Here is a 21,041-nt window from a genome sequence, read left to right on the forward strand (position 1 = left end):
AAAAATTATAATTGAGTCAAACTTAGTGGGATAAAATCCCGAACATAGATTAAAACTATTAGCAAATAATTTAAAATTAGTAAAAAAAAAAAAAAAAAAGGATTATCACTATTCTTCAAAAATTTTAAAAATTTAGTGGGATAAATTCCCGAACAGAGATTATCACTATTAGCAAACAATTCAAAATTAGTAAAAGAAAAAACAAGAATTATCACTGTTCTTCAAAAATTTAAAATCAAAAGTATAGTTACTTTATAAAGCTATATCATTTAGGTCTTGAACAGGTACATCTTCAGAGAATTTAGTCATGACTAATGAGCATATGACACCAATAGCACTGTAGACATAAAACATTTCATCATCTAAAATGTCTAAAAGCTAAATATGCCAAGTTATATGAAATTTAGTTAAATCTTTCATGATGGAATAGAAAACTTAACATTAAACAGTCTGCAAAGCATACAAGGGAGAGATGTCAGAAAACTACAAAAGGAATCAGCACTAAAGAAAACACTAGTCTCATCTCCTTCCCAAGGAAAGTGCCTACAGCCACAGCTGTAACCACAAAATTCAAAAGGTCTTGAAGTACTATCCCAGAACTACGCCTGACGCTGAGGAGGTCTAAACCAGTTGGATTGATGAAGTTTCTTTTCCCCTTCAAATTAATTCAAGACCACTATCTCCCAGGTATTTCAGCAGCTAGAGGGTGTCACTTCATCAATCCCACATGACAATTCACAATCCTCATAACCAGGAGAAAAGCCCATCAATAATATATTTAGGTGATCTGGGAGATTGCCAATCAGTAGAAGGCAGAAATCCATATCCAGCAATTGAATCTTTGGGAAGCAACAATCTTTTAATTTGTTCAGTGCATCTTCTTCCCAAATCTCCCTCCAGATTAAGGTTGAAACAATAGCGAAGATCTAGTGACTCAAGATGAGGACAACCATCAAGAATTGCCCTTAAGCCATCATTGGTCAGCTGATTCCCGAAAAGCTGCAGGTGGTATAAACCATGCATCGTTCCTGCAATAGCAAGTGCATCGTCATCTTTACTCCAAGGACCTTCATCGTCAATAATCTCTTCAAAGAAGTTGTCTGAATATTTGTGCCATTGTTTATTCAATTTGAATGATTTCAAAAGAGGGCAAGAGTGCCCAAGCACTTTCACAGGCTTATGAGACAAATTTCCGCATAATGAGATGTCAAGGTCCTCTAACAGCGGAAGTTTTGATGCAACTTCAATCAATCCCTCATCTGATATGTAATAAGAACACACAAGTCGCAGGCGTCTGATTCCACTCGAACTACAAAAGTTGAAGAGGAATGTGTAAAACAGTTGCAAAAAGGCAGAAATACACAAATACAAACTGACATAAATTCGAAGATATATGTACGTGTGTGGGTGTGGGGAACAATATCAAAGAAAACAGAAGCTCTAGATTGTCCTAGATGATCTGCAGTCCACAATGTCTTATGAGTTTACAGGGAGGGATACTCTGTTTTCATGTGCTATCTATTTCAAGTGCTGTAACACTTCTCCCAGCACTTTCGATACAGAGGATCAAAGACAATAAATAATTAACTTCAGAGCAAAAAAATATATTGTAGAGGTAAACAATAACCAGTTAACCACAAACAAAAACAGGATACAATGAGTAACAGCTCATTGCACAAAATTATTTCTTGCAATGCTCTTCTTTTGGAATCAATCACATTCCTTCAAAAACTTTGGAGCATCCTACAGATTTAAGAGGGAACCGGGTTCAAAAAGAGAATACCAAATAATGAACATAGACAATATATTATTTGCTATTTTCTTTTCAAACTGGGTTTCCTCTTAAAAACATTAAGCTTTCCCTCAACAGTAAGAATTAAGTCCTTTCGATATGATTCACTTCATATACACTATATTACTTTAATATAGAAGCCTACAGGTATGACTTCAGAGGTTAGTAGTCCTATTACAAAATATTTCCTGGTCTTTTTTTTTCTTCTTCTAAATCATGACATTTACACCTCCACAGAATTGATCACCTCTAACTCTTCCACAAGTTGATAAGACGTCTAATGAATCATACCAAATATATGCCATTCCATTACAAATAGAATCCACTTTTAGTGATCCACTCACCTAAATGCACAAATCCATCTGCAATGAAATATTGCACACACAAACACAGTGAAGAACATCTAGAATAGCACCTCCTAGTAAACTTATTAATTAAACATTTAAACCTATACAAACTATGAAACTAGATAAATAAAATTCCATGTCCGACTTGCAGCTTAATCCTAAGAAACCAAAACATTAATAAAAGCAGCAAACTACATACCTATCAGTCATATACTCTAGGAGCTCATCCGAGATAAAGTCCTCAACATTCACATCGACCAAATTACCACAACTAAGATCAACAACATGGCGGCACATCTTATCTAAGTCGAAGGTAATGTCGGGAGCACTATCATTGCGCATGTCTATGGTGTTCCACTTCAGTTCCTTGCAGATTTTGCGCCACTTCATGCATACCTTCTGAGCACTCTCCAGGATATCAATTGTTCCAAGCCGTGACAGTATCGACATAGTAACATTGTCCGGGAGTTCAATCCATTTGAAGCAGTACCCATCTGATCTAGCGATAAATTCTTTTCCCTCTATGGAATCATGGGGAAGCCACAACCTTTTAATCCGTTCAGCACATCTTGTTTCTAAATCTATCCCCATATTGAGATTGAAGCAAAGGCGCAGATCAAGTGACTCAAGATGAGGACAACAATCAAGAATTTTTCTCAAGCCATCATTTGTAAGCTTATTCCCATAAAGCTGGAGGTGGTGTAAATCTTGCATCGTTCCTGCTATAGCAAGTGCATCTGCATTGTCATCTTTTCTAACACGAGCATGACCAACAGGAGCATGAGCAAAAGGAGCATGTGCATAATCGTCATCACTATCATCAAAGTCAGACTCATCATCAGAGAATCTGCACCACTCCTTGTTGAATTTGAATGACTTCAAAAGAGGGCAAGAGCGCCCAACCATTTTTACAGCTTCATGTGAGATACCAGCGCACAATGAAATGTCAAGTTCCTCCAACAACCGCAGTTCCGAAGCCATTCTACTCAATCCCTTATCTGATACCTCATCGCAAGAAAATAGTCGGATGCGCCTGATTGTACTCGCACTATCAACAAATATTACACACACATGTTAGCTGTGGCACAAATACAGAAAATTTACCTGCAAAACTATAAATCAACATAATAACTCCTCACGATGCAAATGCATAAAATTCAACATATATCTCATCTTTGTACTTTGAACTATATGACAGTGAACAAATGCCCAAAGAAATGTGCGAGATTGACACATCCACAGACTTAATCAAATACAGAGCTATGATTACTCCACAGTAATACAAGCCTTATAACCAGTTTAATCATCACATAACAAACAAACACCACAGGATAATAATACTCCGAAATTGAGCGAAAAATATTTCAAATTTCTAAAGCCCTGGTGTTTGATAGGAAAAGAATGAAGTACCTTTCGGTGATAAAGGTGAGTAGTTTGTCGGTGCCGAAGTGCTCGATATTGATATCGACGACATTACCGGAGCTCCGATCAACGACGTGGCGGAACATGGACTCATAGTCCCGGTCATCAAGATCACCATCGTTGCGCATGTCAATTTTGCGCCAGAAGAGAGGGTCCTTGGAGATTGTCGTGACTTATAAAAAAAAAAAAAAATCGTTATTGCTTTGTTGTAAGAATTAAAACAGCTTATTGAATTAAAACAGTTTTGTGTTTGGTAAAGTAGATTGAAATCCACACTTCATAATTTGTAATCCATACTCTTTTTTTTTCCTTCTTTGGTCCAAATTCTCATAAAAAGACAAAATTCAAGTAACTAAAGACAAAATTTAAGGTATCAAAAAAAGAAAAGAGGTAGTGTGAATTGTAAAATTGGGAGTTCACTCCCTTTGTAAATAATACTTTTTAAAAGTGTTGTCAGTATATAAAACAACTTTAAAGTATGCTTTAATTGAAAGCAGTTTCTAAAAATAACATTTGGGTTACTTGTAAAATCTGCTGCTGCTAGTGATTTATATTTTTAATTAAAACTATTTTTTATTTATTTACTAAACACAATCAAATTTAAAATTTTAGATAAAAGCTAATTCCGTTGTGAAGCCAACGATGGTTGTGAAACACTACGACGTTGAATTCCGGCGGACAGCGACGTGCAATTCCTGCCGTTGAAGAAGACCTCCGACTCCGATCTCTCTAAAAAAGAAATAGATAGAAGAAGCAAAGCGAAGGAATTGGAAGAGATGACAACGCAATCGAGTCTGGCAGATCAATTGAGAGAGTATCAGACTCAATTGAGTCTGGCGATACTTGATTGCATTGTGTTGGCGGTGAAGATCGATGACGTCAGGTCCTCCGTGCCCAACAAGAATGTTAAAGAATATAGCTTCAAGTCATGTCATGCACCAGGTAGTGCATCAAGAACCTCAGGTATTCATTATTCAATGTAAGGAGGCATAATTAGATATTAATTACAGCAATCGATGCGGGTAGTATTCTGTTGAGTGTATTGTTTGCTCAATTAATCAACTAACTTTGGTGGAAAAAAAAATAGTACAGGCTTATGTTTTGAATTAGTGATGTTAATTACTGTGACAGTTTGACCTTATTAGTACTACTTGGGCCTACCATTTACTACTGTCATTTCTGGTAATAAAGTTTAGTTGCTGTTTTGTTTTGCAACTATTTTTGCTTTATGATTGACAATGGAAAACAACAGATTTTTGTTACTGATGATTTTAGGTCTATTTTGCTCTACATGTATTCATGTTCAAAATTAAAGTTTATTGGGGGGCAATAAATGTTTTGAATTAATGAAATCTCCTCGTTTTTTTCCTTAATTAAAGTTTTATTTGTCTAATTTTACGGAAATTAGTTTTCATTCCAGCAACTGAAAGTTTTATTGAGGGGCAATACAGGTTTATTCAGGGGGTAATAAACCTCTCCAGCCCCATATGAGATCTCCGACAACCTCTTTGGGGATCTCCGGCGAGGTTTTCAGAGAAATCCCGTGGGTGATGGCAGGTGACCGAATTCCGGCGATCGGTGATCTGAATCCGGCGAAGTCTTATATGGCCCCTCTCTCTCTCTCTCTCTCTCTCTCTCTCTCTCTCTCTCTCTCTCTCTCTCTCTCTCTCTCTCTCTCTCTCTCTCTCTCTCTCTCTCTCTCTCTCTCTCTCTCTCTCTCTCTCTCTATATATATATATATATATATATATATAACAAAGAGGTGAGGGTAACATAGTCTCAAAAATAAATAAATAAAATAACAAAAAAAAAAAAAAAAAAACACTTGGGTATCAAGGAAGACCTCCTTAGAGTGTTTTGGGTAAGGGGGAATTAAAAAAACTTAATGCAGTAAGTGGGAAAAAAATCTCTAAAATTGGGGTAAATGGACAATTATTATTATTATTATTATTTTTTTTAAAGCAAAAATGCTTGAGATTCCAAATAATTATACCAAATATCAATACCAAATGATGTGGCAGGTGCCATATCATCAAACTATTTTTAGCATGTATTCTTATATTTTATTTTTATTCTTTAAAATGGAAAGATCAATAAGTAAAAGTTATTGTTGTTTAATTAGAAAAAAAAATGTATATGATAAACAACAACAAACGGAATGAAGAACCTAAACGTTCCCTTAAATCATGGAGACTTTAACATGCAACGGTAAGAAAATGCCATCAACCAAACAGAGTAAATAGAATACAAAGTTGTGTATGGCTTAATTCATTAGTTCTATTTATGATCTATTATATACTGTTAGTGGGGGTGGGTTTCATCCGGCTGGAAATAGAGATATATAGTGATGGAGTAAATGAGAAATGGTGATTTTTAATTGATGGCCAGATCCATCTCTACTGGGTTTCAAATGAGTTTTAAATGAATTTAATATGAATTCTCATATTGTTAGAGGGAGAAAGAAATAGTTGTACTATTATATATACAGTCGTCCAGATTTGATGTAATTTCTTTGCGCTATTCACTTGATTTCTTGCTCTTTTGATTCTGCAGATGTGGTTGTTTTGTTTGAGGAAGGGTGGTAGGAGATTTGGTTGTTTGGTGAATCACGTTATTCTTTTTTGCTGATTAATTAGTTTTCTAGATAAAATCAATGAAATTTGCTAGAAATTATTAAATTGAATGTCATGACACGTAAGACGCCAACTCAGACACCATGTCATTTGGTATTGCTTTTTGGTATAATTTTTTGGTGGCGGTAGCATTGCTCTTTTTAAAGCGAAGTAACCCTAAACGGAGCCAAAAACTCGAAACTAACAAAGAAAGGAAAGAAAAAAATAATGTTCGATATATATTCTTTTGTTCTTTCTCACATTAATAACTGAGAATCATAATAACTACTTATTCATGAGTTCGACTCATCACCTCTTACGTACTTACAAATGAGAGACTAACGAGACTAGACCAAATGGTACGACCAAATAGTACTGAGTACGTTAAGAGAGAAGCTTAGAGTGTGAATGGGTATGAGACTCGAATGGTTTTGTTGTCGAGATTAAGTACGTAATGCACCAAATTTTAATTAGCAATTTAGCGTGCACAACTCGGACAAAATTTGAAATCTAAGATTTTAAATTAATTTTGACCATGTTACACAAATATCATTCCAACACTGCTTTTCTAATAGCCACTTGCGCACGTCCTGATATCCATCTTTGATCGAGGATAGATATCAGAAATTAAGTGGGCAGGTGGCTACTCAAATATGGTAGATAGCTAATGTATCTCATGCACACCCGAAACATGAAGGCAATCTGATTATGCGTGGCAGCCAACATTGGTTGGTCTCTGGAGCTGGAGGCAATTCGCATATGCTTTCCAACAATTCGCTTGAGCTTTTTTGGACATATACTGGAACTCTTTTACTCTTTATTTTTAATTCACAAAGACGAAAATTTTGCAGACGCGGGAACCTAGATGCACCTCTAGGCTCAACTTTAGCAATAGCTTCGTATGCTGTTGAAGCCTCATTCTCAGAGTTGAACATGAGGCGGTGGATGTTAAAGTCTCGCTTCTTTGCTACAAGATGAGCTGCCACTAGCCCTTCATCTGATCTGTTAAAATTAAAAATGAGGATGATATTCAATGAATTAACAAGTCTAAACGGTGGGAAGAAAGATTATGATTTATATTTACCCGAGGTTTATGAGATCATCGCCAGCAATGGGTTGGTAATCTGTAGAATACAGCAAGAAAAACGTCTTTGGTTCATGCACATGATAAACTGGATGGAAAGGTCGTAAATGTTGTAATATCGCGAGTAGACTTCTAAAGCATCGAGGCTGCGTTTCTCTTGATATCCATTTTCATGCACATGATAAACTGGATGGAAACACAAAACCAAGAAAAAGATGGTGAAAAAATGTGAGGGGTGAATTCATATGTTTATCCGATTTAAAGAGAAGATACAGATCGATCTGTTACCATGTAGAGTCCCTCCACACCACTTATCACAAAAGGTTGCCATAAACAGTGCTTTTAGGGCAAAGTCGGCAGCATCTTCACTAGACATGTCGTAGAAGTTCTTACTAGCATATAAAAGCAGCCCACGTTATTAGTAGAATCGATCGAACTTCATTATCGCAGGCAATTGCTATTCTTACATGCATAGGCCGGCTAACCAGTGAAACTGAAGTGTTTGTGTGCGTACAATTGAAGAAAAACTTACACTGAGTCCATAACCTCCTCAGCAAATTTAGCACCAGATCCTAGTATTATTGAACTTTTACAGTGTGTCTTCCAAGCCCTGTTGCCATCCAGGTTAACATTATAAAGTTCAAAACCCTGCACCCAAAAAAGGCTAAAAGTTAAATCATTACAAATTAATGAACAAACTGAGACTCTTAATTCAGTTGGTTACCGTTGTTTTTTGCCATCCAGCGATGATAGTGCCAAATATTAAATCCTCCTCATCCTTCATATATTCATAGTCACTGAATTCATACTCTAAATGTTCAAGCGCCTTTTCTGCTGCATATAAAACTGTTGCAGGTGCACAGCGAAGACGTTCTTCGCTCTTTACCTGTATTGTATCAAGCCAGTACCTTGGTTTGTTTTTGTTCAAAATTTAAGTCAAATTCTAGAGCTGGACGATCATAAGTGCCTTTACCTTTTGCTGCACATATAGGGCCATGTTTTCCCAGACATGAACTCTCCCCATCATTGTACAAAATATGTTGGATGATATTTCAAAAAACTTCTGCTTCTTGTCTGAAACTGAAAATATGAAATATAATGAGATAGGATTTTAAGTATACAAGTGCAAACTCATGGTGAGTATACTTGAAAACAAAGAAAAAATTTTGAGTTTACTTACCTATAGTCTGTTTCCGCGTGATTCTAGAATCAACCCCAATCATAATGCCGTCCTTGAATCGAAAAGCAAGAGTGATTGTCCCCTTCTCTAGCTTGATTGGTTTTCTCAAACGCATTTTGATCCTGATACTCTGCGAAGATAAAAAATCCAAATATATGACTGTCATATGCCCCTTCTTGAGTACGTGCTCTTCGAAAATTGTTTCATACGTGTACTAAATGAGTACAGACGAGCTGTTCACAGATTTTGGCTAAGAGAAAGCGCTAGATAGTTCTCATTTAGAACATGTATATGGTGGAAATCTTATTCAAAATCTAGTCGATATATATCCACGGTGCAGACAACAAGCTCTAGAGTTTCATGGAAAAAGTATAAGGACACACAGATCTGGTAATGTATATACTTTTCAAAGCTGAAGATGACAGGAATAATACTAAAAAGTACTACACATTCTACCTTTCAAATTGTTCGAAAAACAAAATAAAAAATAACCTGTTTTTACTGATTATCACAATTTAAATAGTGTTTTTTGAGATTATTTTTTTTATTATATATATATATATATGTGTGTGTGTGTGTATAGCTGTATATCTATATAGTCTGAAGAACTTCATCAGCTATATCTCAATAACAAAAATGTTTTTCGAATATACATAGGATCCTACCTGATCACCGGATAAGAAGTACAATTAACAAACATACAAAAAAAAGTAAATACAAACCCCCCCCCCCCCCCCCCCCCCCCTTTTTTGTGGATGGTAAATAAGTAAATAGAAAAACCCCTAGCAGAGCCACTGTCACAGTTGATCTAGGCCAAACAGACTGATTACATCTTGGACAACAAACTTATCCTCTAAGGAGTCTTGATCTTTTTTTTTTTGATCAAATTTAACTCATATATAACAATTACTTTATTATCAATATAGTGAGTCGAACTTGCGATCTTTCACAAGACCAAATGACACTGAGAGTTTTTTTTTGTTTTATTTATTTTTATCTAAGGCACTTCTTTTTCCCTTTTCAATTTTTTTTTTTGAAAAGCCCTTTTTAATTTCTTTTCAACTTGGAATTGTGACACAAGTAAAATTACATTATAGATACAAGTGAATCTTAGCCGATATCAAGAATCATAACAAAGATTACCATATCCAAGAGAGGAAGGTGAGAAAAATTGTTTTACATTAGGGTTGACAAAAACTTTCCATCCCCGGCCCTTTGATACGCATTGAATATTCGACCATAATGGGGAAAATTTTCCGGGGGATATCGGGGAATAAAATCAGGTCCGAAGCTCAATCACTAGAGTCATGCCACGTACATAAACCGACCTGGATCGTGACGAAATCCTGCCCTAAACGTATTTATACAATCTATTGCTCTCTTTTAATCCCAGGCCGCTATGGTGATACTGGTTGATCTCGATCTCGACGAGATAGTCCTCGATAGCAGTTTGGCTCATGGTATGCTTTTGATCTTTGTTTTAGGGTTTGTGGGAATATGATCTGGATTTGTTTTGCGGTTTTCTGAAATTTTAAATAGTACAGGGCGATGATGACCAAACGTTTCTCAATTCTGAGTGCTTCTGGATGACAGTATTTATGCGTGTCTGAGCCTTTAAAAAGAAATAGATGAAACTCTTTCGAGTTTGTCGCTCAGTTTGGTTATTTTTGAATTACCCATTGTTGTATGTTTCTTACAGGATAATCGATGGCTATATAATTAGAAAAACTCTTGTGTCAAATTTTGTGGAATCAATTCCATAGTTTTTCCAAGACATGTTTCATCACGGATTCAATTTTGCTCTTGTTTCTGGAATATCTTTCATATGTGTAGGATTGCAAGTATATAGAATTTTTTCTTTGTATCTAACAATGTTGCCAAACAGGTAGTGTCACGCCCCGAATTTTGAATAATCAATTCAAATCCGAAACATGAATAATAACAAATTACAACTAACATCCTGAATTTTTTTCTCACAAACAACCACACTTCACAACTCTCAAATTTACAATAACCCAATTCCTCAAGTTATTTATTACAGCACACTCCCACCAAATCAAATTGTAAGGCTCAAATGAGCTTAACTCGCCTCACTATTACAATTGCTGTAAAACTATAATCATTGCTCTAACCGCACGATCACCGTCCTGGTTCTCCTGTCCTGTAAGATTACCCGCTACACAATTTGAATAGTGTACCGGGAGTTGCAACAACACAAAACCCGGTAAGCTTTTTACAGCCAGTATGAGTAAACAAGAAAGAACTGTTGATTTATTAAATTACAATTCAAGTAAAATTCAACAGTATTACGTCTGCAAAGAGACATCAAACCACTCATGGAAAACCACAAGGAATACATTTTCACAATCCTCAAATCATAATACACCACACTGGTCCTGCAAACACCCAACCCACATAACACCACTCTGGTCCATCCCAATAACACGTTAGAGCTCTAACTGCCTCGTTACCTCTGACACCTTGGCCTAGGGTCAAGCAACGGCAAAAATACTTCGGTTAACACTATAACCGTCGCGCTTTGGACATCCCCATCCTCAGCACCATATACTTCGGTTAATAATAAACCGTCGCGCTTTGGACATCCCCGTCCTCAGCACACAACTTCGGTTAATAATAAACCGTCGCACCTTGGACATCCCCGTCCTCAGCACACAAACACTCCGGTTATCCTTAACCGTCGAACTTCGGACACCTCATCCTCAGAACCTTACATTCTCTAACTCTATACATCCTCCAATGTAAATCATGAATATTAACAAGAACTCATCAATCATGTTCATCACATATAAATATGGTAAGTCACATGTCAATTCATAATAATTTAATCATCCCAATTTCCACACTCTTCAATGTCACACCATTCACATATAATCACGTAAATATATATATACGTAATTATCCGCTCAGGGATAATCACTAATACCAACTATAGTTCACATGCAATAAAACCGAGAAATTCATTTGTATCGTAAAAATCATTTTACTTACCCATGGACCGTAGTTGATCAAGTCCATATGATTTTAAAACAAATATTTATTCCATAAATATTTTCACGCAATTACGACAAAATAAGGTAATTAAATTTATTCGGTTCGTAATATGAACCACGTGAGGTTTACTCACCTCTAAATTCCCGCTGCGTCTTCTTAACAGCTCAAAATACAATTTCACGAATCGTCCGCCAAATCAAACTGTCGATCACCTAATCAAACATGACCTTAACTTAGCCAATAACTCAAAAACATAATCAAACGACAATCCAACGGTCGGATTGAAATTAAATGATGATCCAACGGTCGGATCCTCACGGATCGCCTTCCTAATCACTGTTTTGCATTTATACGAAGATCCAACGGTCGGATCTTCGCCCATGACCACACAAAGCCACTGGGACAGTCATAAGATCATCATATCAAAACTACAAGTCCATCTGACGGTCCTAACTTCACAGATCACAAATCTAACGATCGAAATCGATCTAAACTTAAAAATTCATAACTTAATCATACGATATCCAAAAATTGCGTATAATATATCGAAATGATCGTATTGAAATATAGAATCTGAAAATGTACAGAAACCATATTTTTGATCCCCGGAGGTGGCCGGAAAGGGCCGCCGGAGTTAGTGGCAGAGCCGCCGCCGACCACCACCAATGGTGTCGGGGCCGGGCTGCTCTTCTTCCTCTCATCATGCTTAACAACTTTCATAACTAACACAAAGTCTGAAAATGACCAGAAGGGGTCGAAAATTACCTTGAACAGTATGAAGGTGGCCGGAATGTTCCAGAAACCGGCGAGAAACTGCAGAAAACGGCGAGTTCCAGTTCGACGTAAAAACGTCAATTTAAGGCTTCGATTCTTTCTGAAGAGTTGTTAAGAAACTCAAGAAGAACTCACTGGTTCAAGAATCACAGAAAAATATGGTCTGTAGCTCGAGATATACCGATCGAAAGCTTCGGTGGTCGGAAAAATTCCAGAATTTTGCAGAATCCGGCAAGGCTCGATTTCGACGTCAAAGCTTCAATTTCAGGCCTCGATTCCTTCTAGAGAGTTGTTAATAACATCAAGGGGAACCCACTGGAAAAAGAATCAATCAAAACGATGCACTACAGCTCGAGATATACCGATCGAAAGATTTTCGTTTCGGATTGAAAACTTACCGAGCTCCGACGAACGTGAAACCGGTCACTCCAGGTGCGATCCTTCTAGTATGATGATCAGCAGGTTGAGGCGAGTTCATAGAGCTAAGGATCGAAAGTTTTGGTGGCCGGAGCTAGGAGAAAACCGGCGTTGACTAAAATCGAACTCAAATCGGACCGGGCTTGCCGCCGCCGCTACAGGCCGCGCCACCGTGCAAGGCTGCCACAGACAGGTGCGCAAGGACCATACGAAGCCAATGGAAGAAGTTTGGTGAGGATCGGTGGCCGGAGGAGGAAGAAATAGCCGGAAGAAAATCGAAGGCGATTTCCGGTCGGGGGAGGGGCTGCAGCTCAATTTCCATTTTTGGAAGTTTCTGAAATTATTTTCGGAAATTTCCGAAAATGGAAGATTTATACTAAATTGGAAACTTTTTCAAAAAATCATAACTAATTCATACGAACTCCGATTTTTGCGTTCTACATATGCACGCGATCGTATCGACGAGCTCTACAACTTTCATGAAGGGAGTTTTCCAAAATTCCATACATATAAAAAGTCGATTTTCGCGTGCCCCTAAATAACGTACGTTTTCGAAAATTAATCGTTCGAACTAATTCCACAACTTCTCCGAGCCTCGTACTCGCTCCCACTATTGTGAAATCATTTCTAAAAATCCACGGAAATTAATTTGGATTTTTTTCGGGGTATTACAATCTACCCTCCTTAAAGAAATTTCGTCCCGAAATTTGAGCGTAAGTCAATCCCTCTTGATTAAGGTTGACCTAACCATAGAATCTCCATCTTTTCCAAATCTGTAGTAATCTACAAAGCCTCAGCCCTTTGTATAAAAATACATTTCTATGGCCACTAAATCCTTTCATCACAAACGTAAACTCACACAACAACTGTTCAACAACACTCCACATCAAATACACAAAATCGTCACATGGATCATCTCATAGATCCTCACATAGATCTTCACATAGATCATCACTCTGTACTGGCATACAAGCACAGTAAACACTCCCACAAAGTGTTTCGCTACTCAATTAGCATCACGGTAAATCTCCATAGTAAAACTTAAGCATGCACCACTCTTCACAACCATAGAGATGCATCACACAAAACAAATCATCCCCAAAAGCACGCCAATAAATTATGTCACCCAGTGATGATGACTTGGGCTTGCTCAATCCTTGGGCTAAGCACTAGGGCTAGCAGTTTGGGCCAAAGAAACTGAACCAACTGCTATTCGAATCGGCCCAAACCAATTTGGGCTGAAAACTCGGCCCACCAACCTTCGGCTCGACTCGGCTACAGTATGAAGCTTTACATACTGTCATGTATACTGTACTGTCCGTATATACATCCGTATTCCGAGCATATACACGATCCAAAAAAAGAAAATTTTTTGTAGGAGGCAAGGTTCGAACCTCAGACCTCTTGTTCAAGAACTTCGCTCTCAACCACTCGAGCACAAGCTGCTCTCATTGTTATCCATACAAATCCTTTTATTTAAACCAAACTGTTTCAACAATCCGGCCCAAAATTACTCCAAAACTATTTCAGAAATCCAGCCCATCGGGCCTCCACCCACAACTACAGTGAGGGCATTGATCCGAGACAAGCCTTGCACGGTCCACCTGCCACGACTTATCTTTTCCGTGCTTTACGGAAATCAGATTCACTTTCGGCTAAAGCTTGCCTGGCACAGCACCTCGAGATTCGTTCGGTTCCCTCACGCGCCCTCCACGCGTCAACAACTTTTCCGTGTTTTAGGGCGACTTTAATCCAACGCGTAGTTTGAATCTCTGAGATTGTCCATCCAACGGTGGAGATTTGTACGCCTTGTTCCTTAAATAGGTGTATTCTGGGGAAGAGACTGTTCACACAAAAGAAAAGAAAATTTCCCCAGAGTTTTAGCCATTCTCTCTCAATTCTCTTCTTCCATCCGATAACTCAAATCTCTTCTTCCATCTGATAAACTCAAATCCCCAACACCATTTCATCAACTTCGATCCTTCTAACAGCAATCTCTCTTAAACACTCATCATCACCGTTCTTCAATTCTCTCCTTCTCTTTCCTCATGGTTCGAACCAAGGTTACCTCTCGCATGGGCGTCAATCAACGCCGCATTCTCTCTCTAGAAGAAGAAGGTCGTCAAGCGGCCACTCGCGCTGGCCTCACTCGTCCTGGGGACCATCGTCCTATACGTGAGCGTAGCCGCAGTCCCCCTCCTCTGCCTCGTCGCTCTCCCAGACTGCATCCTAGCGAGTCCCCTTCCTCCTCGGCTGCTCGAGCTTCTCGACCTGTGGCCACCCTGGAAAGCTTGTCTGACTCAATTGATGCTCTGCGTTCCTCTCTCCGTGATGGTATTACGGTGACGGATTGGCGAGTCACATGCATGATCGATTACATCTCTGACCTGAACTCTTCTTTGATCAGCTGTCAGACCGCCATGAACAAGCTTGCTCAGGAGGTCAATAACATGCAAGGTCATCCTCCTGGGTTTCCTTGCAAGGACGTTGCTGCGTCACTCCATAAGGACCCTCCTCCTGAGGCTGAAACCAGCAAGAGGGCTGCCACTCGCCCGCGCACCGCTCCTCATGTTCCTTGGGAAGCTCTTGACTCAACCAGTAGTGACTCAACTAGTAGTGACTCGCAGGGCAGTGAAGAGGTCGATGATCAAGTCACCAAACTCAGGGAGGAGATTGCTGAGCTTTCCCAATCAAAGGGGAAGAAGTAAAAACAATTCATCATTTAATTATTGTATTTCTTTTTCTGCATTTTTACTTTCGTTGGACAATAACTTTATTTTGCTTCTGGTTTGTAATAAGACTGAATGAATGTGGTAGTCTTTTCTTTAAAACAAACCAACAACGACACCAAGGGTCGAACCTTGGTCACTCCTTGCTCTTTCAAAACCTTCGCCAACTCTGCTGCACGCCTCTTTCATAATGATATATCACAAACAATCAATCAAAACCTAACAATCAATTAAGTCACACAGAAGTCTAGCTAGCATCATCTGAGTCAAACCAAACACAAAACAATTTCGTCGCTAGAGTCAGGGATTAATAAAGCTAAACACTTCCTATTCAAAAACATCTATAGAGCGCCAAACTTAACACCTCTTACACTCGTGATCTTTAGAACTAGAACACTAACATATCCTTAGTACCAAATCTCATCATGGTCATGCTTCACCTTAAAGATGAGATATAACTATATTCTTCTTCTTCTCCGCGTTCGTACGTCATGTCTTAGTAGGTATCCCTAATCTCGATCCATGGAGAAGTACTAGCTCTAACGAATCTCCACTCAAGTAAACTCTCACCTTGAACTTCAACTCCTTAAGTTTAGTTGGTGTCATCCAATAAGGCGCCATTAATATGGGTATCAAACCTAGTATCACCTCGATAACAAACTCTACTACCCTCCTTAGAGGTAACATAAGTATTTCCATATTTACATCACTAAGCTCGAAAACCACAACAATCTCTTCCCTAACCGCAACACTACTCACAAGCTCCACATAAGTCAAGAATCCTATTCAATGGCTAACACCCTAACCAAAACAAGTTCTATTAAATGGTTACGTCATGCTAAAGGGAAGTATCCAGCCCCAGCTGAGACTTTATGGTCAACTCTTTGCATCCATTTATCTCCTAAACCAATATAGTCTTGAGAATTTTGTCTCATAATCTCTCACACTCCTATCATCTTGAGTTCGTGAAATCAATTCTCCTTCCAACTACTCCTAGATTCTCAATCTCTTTCACGACTTCAAACCGAGAATAACATCCATCACATCAACTACAGGTGGAACAGGCAACTCAACCTCTGAAGCCTCCACCTCATCATCAACTGTCTACATATAAGGATCCTGTCCCTACACAAAACCCTATCACGATATCAATGGATCGTCTAATCCCTGCTTACAGGTGTCCTACCACTTTAGAATACAATCAAGATAAGGTCTAGCTTTATCTAGCCCCCAAAAAATTCTTTATCACACAAACTACCACTAAAGCACTACAAGCACTGCCACAAAGGCTGCCATATGCACAAGTCTTCTATAGACATCAGGAAAAACCCATACTTTTACTCATAACGTTTCCTTCTAAAAGCTCATCACGTAGTGTATATAGAATCACCACACAACCTTCTTAGTCTACACTAAGAATTCAATCTCACACAAAGTCAGCATAGTTGCCTCAGAGTCACTTAAAACACATCACCCATGCCAATTACCAAAACCCCACTAAGACATCTCGTTACAAAACAAGATATCTATTATTTGACATGTACATCTCATCCAAAAACATATGTACGTCCAACTTAAGAAGACAAACTTTCTATCCATTAATACTCGTATCCACACTAGGTACGTGCATAGGTCCACATCATGCCTTCAACCAAACACTTCAACATCCAAAAGAAACTCATTTCCATAAACAATCCTCACCGACTCATCAGAGTTAAATCCGGAGGTTTCCATTCCTCGAAGATTGCAACTCACGGAAGCAAAACTTATTCTAAAACGAACCTACCAGGCCATTCTACCGTCCTACGGACTTACACACTGTCTAGACCCCATACTAAGACATACCCAATGATTATACCAGTACCGAAGAGTATATGATGGGGATCCGCTGCAGACGGGCCATCACTCGGGGAGTACTGATTATCACCAAATATGCACCTTACGCTCTGATACCAAACTGTCACGCCCCGAATTTTGAATAATCAATTCAAATCCGAAACATGAATAATAACAAATTACAACTAACATCCTGAATTTTTTTCTCACAAACAACCACACTTCACAACTCTCAAATTTACAATAACCCAATTCCTCAAGTTATTTATTACAGCACACTCCCACCAAATCAAATTGTAAGGCTCAAATGAGCTTAACTCGCCTCACTATTACAATTGCTGTAAAACTATAATCATTGCTCTAACCGCACGATCACCGTCCTGGTTCTCCTGTCCTGTAAGATTACCCGCTACACAATTTGAATAGTGTACCGGGAGTTGCAACAACACAAAACCCGGTAAGCTTTTTACAGCCAGTATGAGTAAACAAGAAAGAACTGTTGATTTATTAAATTACAATTCAAGTAAAATTCAACAGTATTACGTCTGCAAAGAGACATCAAACCACTCATGGAAAACCACAAGGAATACATTTTCACAATCCTCAAATCATAATACACCACACTGGTCCTGCAAACACCCAACCCACATAACACCACTCTGGTCCATCCCAATAACACGTTAGAGCTCTAACTGCCTCGTTACCTCTGACACCTTGGCCTAGGGTCAAGCAACGGCAAAAATACTTCGGTTAACACTATAACCGTCGCGCTTTGGACATCCCCATCCTCAGCACCATATACTTCGGTTAATAATAAACCGTCGCGCTTTGGACATCCCCGTCCTCAGCACACAACTTCGGTTAATAATAAACCGTCGCACCTTGGACATCCCCGTCCTCAGCACACAAACACTCCGGTTATCCTTAACCGTCGAACTTCGGACACCTCATCCTCAGAACCTTACATTCTCTAACTCTATACATCCTCCAATGTAAATCATGAATATTAACAAGAACTCATCAATCATGTTCATCACATATAAATATGGTAAGTCACATGTCAATTCATAATAATTTAATCATCCCAATTTCCACACTCTTCAATGTCACACCATTCACATATAATCACGTAAATATATATATACGTAATTATCCGCTCAGGGATAATCACTAATACCAACTATAGTTCACATGCAATAAAACCGAGAAATTCATTTGTATCGTAAAAATCATTTTACTTACCCATGGACCGTAGTTGATCAAGTCCATATGATTTTAAAACAAATATTTATTCCATAAATATTTTCACGCAATTACGACAAAATAAGGTAATTAAATTTATTCGGTTCGTAATATGAACCACGTGAGGTTTACTCACCTCTAAATTCCCGCTGCGTCTTCTTAACAGCTCAAAATACAATTTCACGAATCGTCCGCCAAATCAAACTGTCGATCACCTAATCAAACATGACCTTAACTTAGCCAATAACTCAAAAACATAATCAAACGACAATCCAACGGTCGGATTGAAATTAAATGATGATCCAACGGTCGGATCCTCACGGATCGCCTTCCTAATCACTGTTTTGCATTTATACGAAGATCCAACGGTCGGATCTTCGCCCATGACCACACAAAGCCACTGGGACAGTCATAAGATCATCATATCAAAACTACAAGTCCATCTGACGGTCCTAACTTCACAGATCACAAATCTAACGATCGAAATCGATCTAAACTTAAAAATTCATAACTTAATCATACGATATCCAAAAATTGCGTATAATATATCGAAATGATCGTATTGAAATATAGAATCTGAAAATGTACAGAAACCATATTTTTGATCCCCGGAGGTGGCCGGAAAGGGCCGCCGGAGTTAGTGGCAGAGCCGCCGCCGACCACCACCAATGGTGTCGGGGCCGGGCTGCTCTTCTTCCTCTCATCATGCTTAACAACTTTCATAACTAACACAAAGTCTGAAAATGACCAGAAGGGGTCGAAAATTACCTTGAACAGTATGAAGGTGGCCGGAATGTTCCAGAAACCGGCGAGAAACTGCAGAAAACGGCGAGTTCCAGTTCGACGTAAAAACGTCAATTTAAGGCTTCGATTCTTTCTGAAGAGTTGTTAAGAAACTCAAGAAGAACTCACTGGTTCAAGAATCACAGAAAAATATGGTCTGTAGCTCGAGATATACCGATCGAAAGCTTCGGTGGTCGGAAAAATTCCAGAATTTTGCAGAATCCGGCAAGGCTCGATTTCGACGTCAAAGCTTCAATTTCAGGCCTCGATTCCTTCTAGAGAGTTGTTAATAACATCAAGGGGAACCCACTGGAAAAAGAATCAATCAAAACGATGCACTACAGCTCGAGATATACCGATCGAAAGATTTTCGTTTCGGATTGAAAACTTACCGAGCTCCGACGAACGTGAAACCGGTCACTCCAGGTGCGATCCTTCTAGTATGATGATCAGCAGGTTGAGGCGAGTTCATAGAGCTAAGGATCGAAAGTTTTGGTGGCCGGAGCTAGGAGAAAACCGGCGTTGACTAAAATCGAACTCAAATCGGACCGGGCTTGCCGCCGCCGCTACAGGCCGCGCCACCGTGCAAGGCTGCCACAGACAGGTGCGCAAGGACCATACGAAGCCAATGGAAGAAGTTTGGTGAGGATCGGTGGCCGGAGGAGGAAGAAATAGCCGGAAGAAAATCGAAGGCGATTTCCGGTCGGGGGAGGGGCTGCAGCTCAATTTCCATTTTTGGAAGTTTCTGAAATTATTTTCGGAAATTTCCGAAAATGGAAGATTTATACTAAATTGGAAACTTTTTCAAAAAATCATAACTAATTCATACGAACTCCGATTTTTGCGTTCTACATATGCACGCGATCGTATCGACGAGCTCTACAACTTTCATGAAGGGAGTTTTCCAAAATTCCATACATATAAAAAGTCGATTTTCGCGTGCCCCTAAATAACGTACGTTTTCGAAAATTAATCGTTCGAACTAATTCCACAACTTCTCCGAGCCTCGTACTCGCTCCCACTATTGTGAAATCATTTCTAAAAATCCACGGAAATTAATTTGGATTTTTTTCGGGGTATTACAGGTAGTAAGGCCGAAGAACCAGAGGCTGCTTATTTCCATAGAAAAAGAGAGATTACAAAGACGAGGAGTAAGCCAAAACCTTATGTACCAAAGGGATTTGAAATGCTTCCTATGTACATTGGTACGACGATGGATGGTGAAAAATACTACGGTCCTGCTGTTAGAGCTGGTCCCATTGTTTGTTTTCGTTGTCACAAGCATGGTGACCATTGGGCTAGTACGTGCCCAGAAAATGCTTCTGCTTTGGAATCAAGGGTTACAGCTGCTGTCACTAGCAAGAATATATATGATGCTGTTGAGAGAACACAAACTGAACCGGTCAAGACAGAATCTGATCCTGTTGAGAGAACACAAGCTGAACCGGTCGAGGCCGAATCTGATCCTATCGAGAGAACAGAATCGTGACAGGCTGGGAAGGAGGTTGGAGTTGGAGTAAACTGCTTGCACTTTTGTGCAGTGCCGTTTAAGGGAGGATATGTGAAGCATATAGTTTTCTTATATTTACTGCTTTCATTTACTGTGTAGTTTTGTTTGAGGACTCGGCCATTGATAACGCGTCTAGGTTTTTTTTTTTTGCTTTGGAGGTGTGTGTGTGTGTCTTGGAGGTTTTATCGTTACTTATGGGCCTTTATAAGGTCGTACCGTTTTTGTTGTTATATGATGATGGATATAACAAGGGGACGTTATGACGTTACTCGTCCAAAATCAGATGGAATTGGTGCTGACA

General features: G+C 38.9%; 2 protein-coding genes, 2 long non-coding RNA genes and 1 other non-coding gene across 5 annotated transcripts; 2 read left to right on the forward strand and 3 right to left on the reverse strand.

Annotated features, from left to right (window-relative positions):
- Positions 1–346: 346 nt before the first annotated feature.
- On the reverse strand, positions 347–8,552 carry LOC133731251 (uncharacterized). Its single transcript, XM_062158668.1, has 10 exons — positions 8,438–8,552; positions 8,231–8,337; positions 7,982–8,143; positions 7,790–7,905; positions 7,546–7,649; positions 7,338–7,443; positions 7,045–7,175; positions 3,550–3,733; positions 2,339–3,187; positions 347–1,309 (listed from the first exon to the last, which is right to left on the reverse strand). The coding sequence occupies exons 1-10, from the start codon at positions 8,550–8,552 to the stop codon at positions 745–747; spliced, it is 2,439 nt and encodes an 812-aa protein (XP_062014652.1). The 3' UTR covers positions 347–744.
- Positions 8,553–9,608: 1,056 nt separating this feature from the next.
- Positions 9,609–20,928, forward strand: LOC133728316 (uncharacterized). Its single transcript, XM_062155723.1, has 2 exons — positions 9,609–9,897; positions 20,316–20,928. Exons 1-2 carry the CDS (start codon positions 9,837–9,839, stop codon positions 20,717–20,719), a joined length of 465 nt encoding a protein of 154 aa, XP_062011707.1. The 5' UTR covers positions 9,609–9,836; the 3' UTR covers positions 20,720–20,928.
- LOC133734960 (small nucleolar RNA snoR126) lies at positions 9,981–10,052 on the forward strand. Its single transcript, XR_009858704.1, has one exon. It is a non-coding gene; the product is annotated as a small nucleolar RNA snoR126 (small nucleolar RNA).
- On the reverse strand, positions 10,336–13,031 carry LOC133734422 (uncharacterized). The gene is made up of 3 exons (XR_009858260.1): positions 12,215–13,031; positions 11,583–11,661; positions 10,336–10,613 (listed from the first exon to the last, which is right to left on the reverse strand). It is a non-coding gene; the product is annotated as an uncharacterized LOC133734422 (long non-coding RNA).
- On the reverse strand, positions 17,337–20,032 carry LOC133734433 (uncharacterized). The gene is made up of 3 exons (XR_009858270.1): positions 19,216–20,032; positions 18,584–18,662; positions 17,337–17,614 (listed from the first exon to the last, which is right to left on the reverse strand). It is a non-coding gene; the product is annotated as an uncharacterized LOC133734433 (long non-coding RNA).
- Positions 20,929–21,041: the final 113 nt, after the last annotated feature.

This window comes from Rosa rugosa, chromosome 2, assembly GCF_958449725.1.
Source record: "Rosa rugosa chromosome 2, drRosRugo1.1, whole genome shotgun sequence".
Lineage (NCBI taxonomy): Eukaryota > Viridiplantae > Streptophyta > Magnoliopsida > Rosales > Rosaceae > Rosa > Rosa rugosa.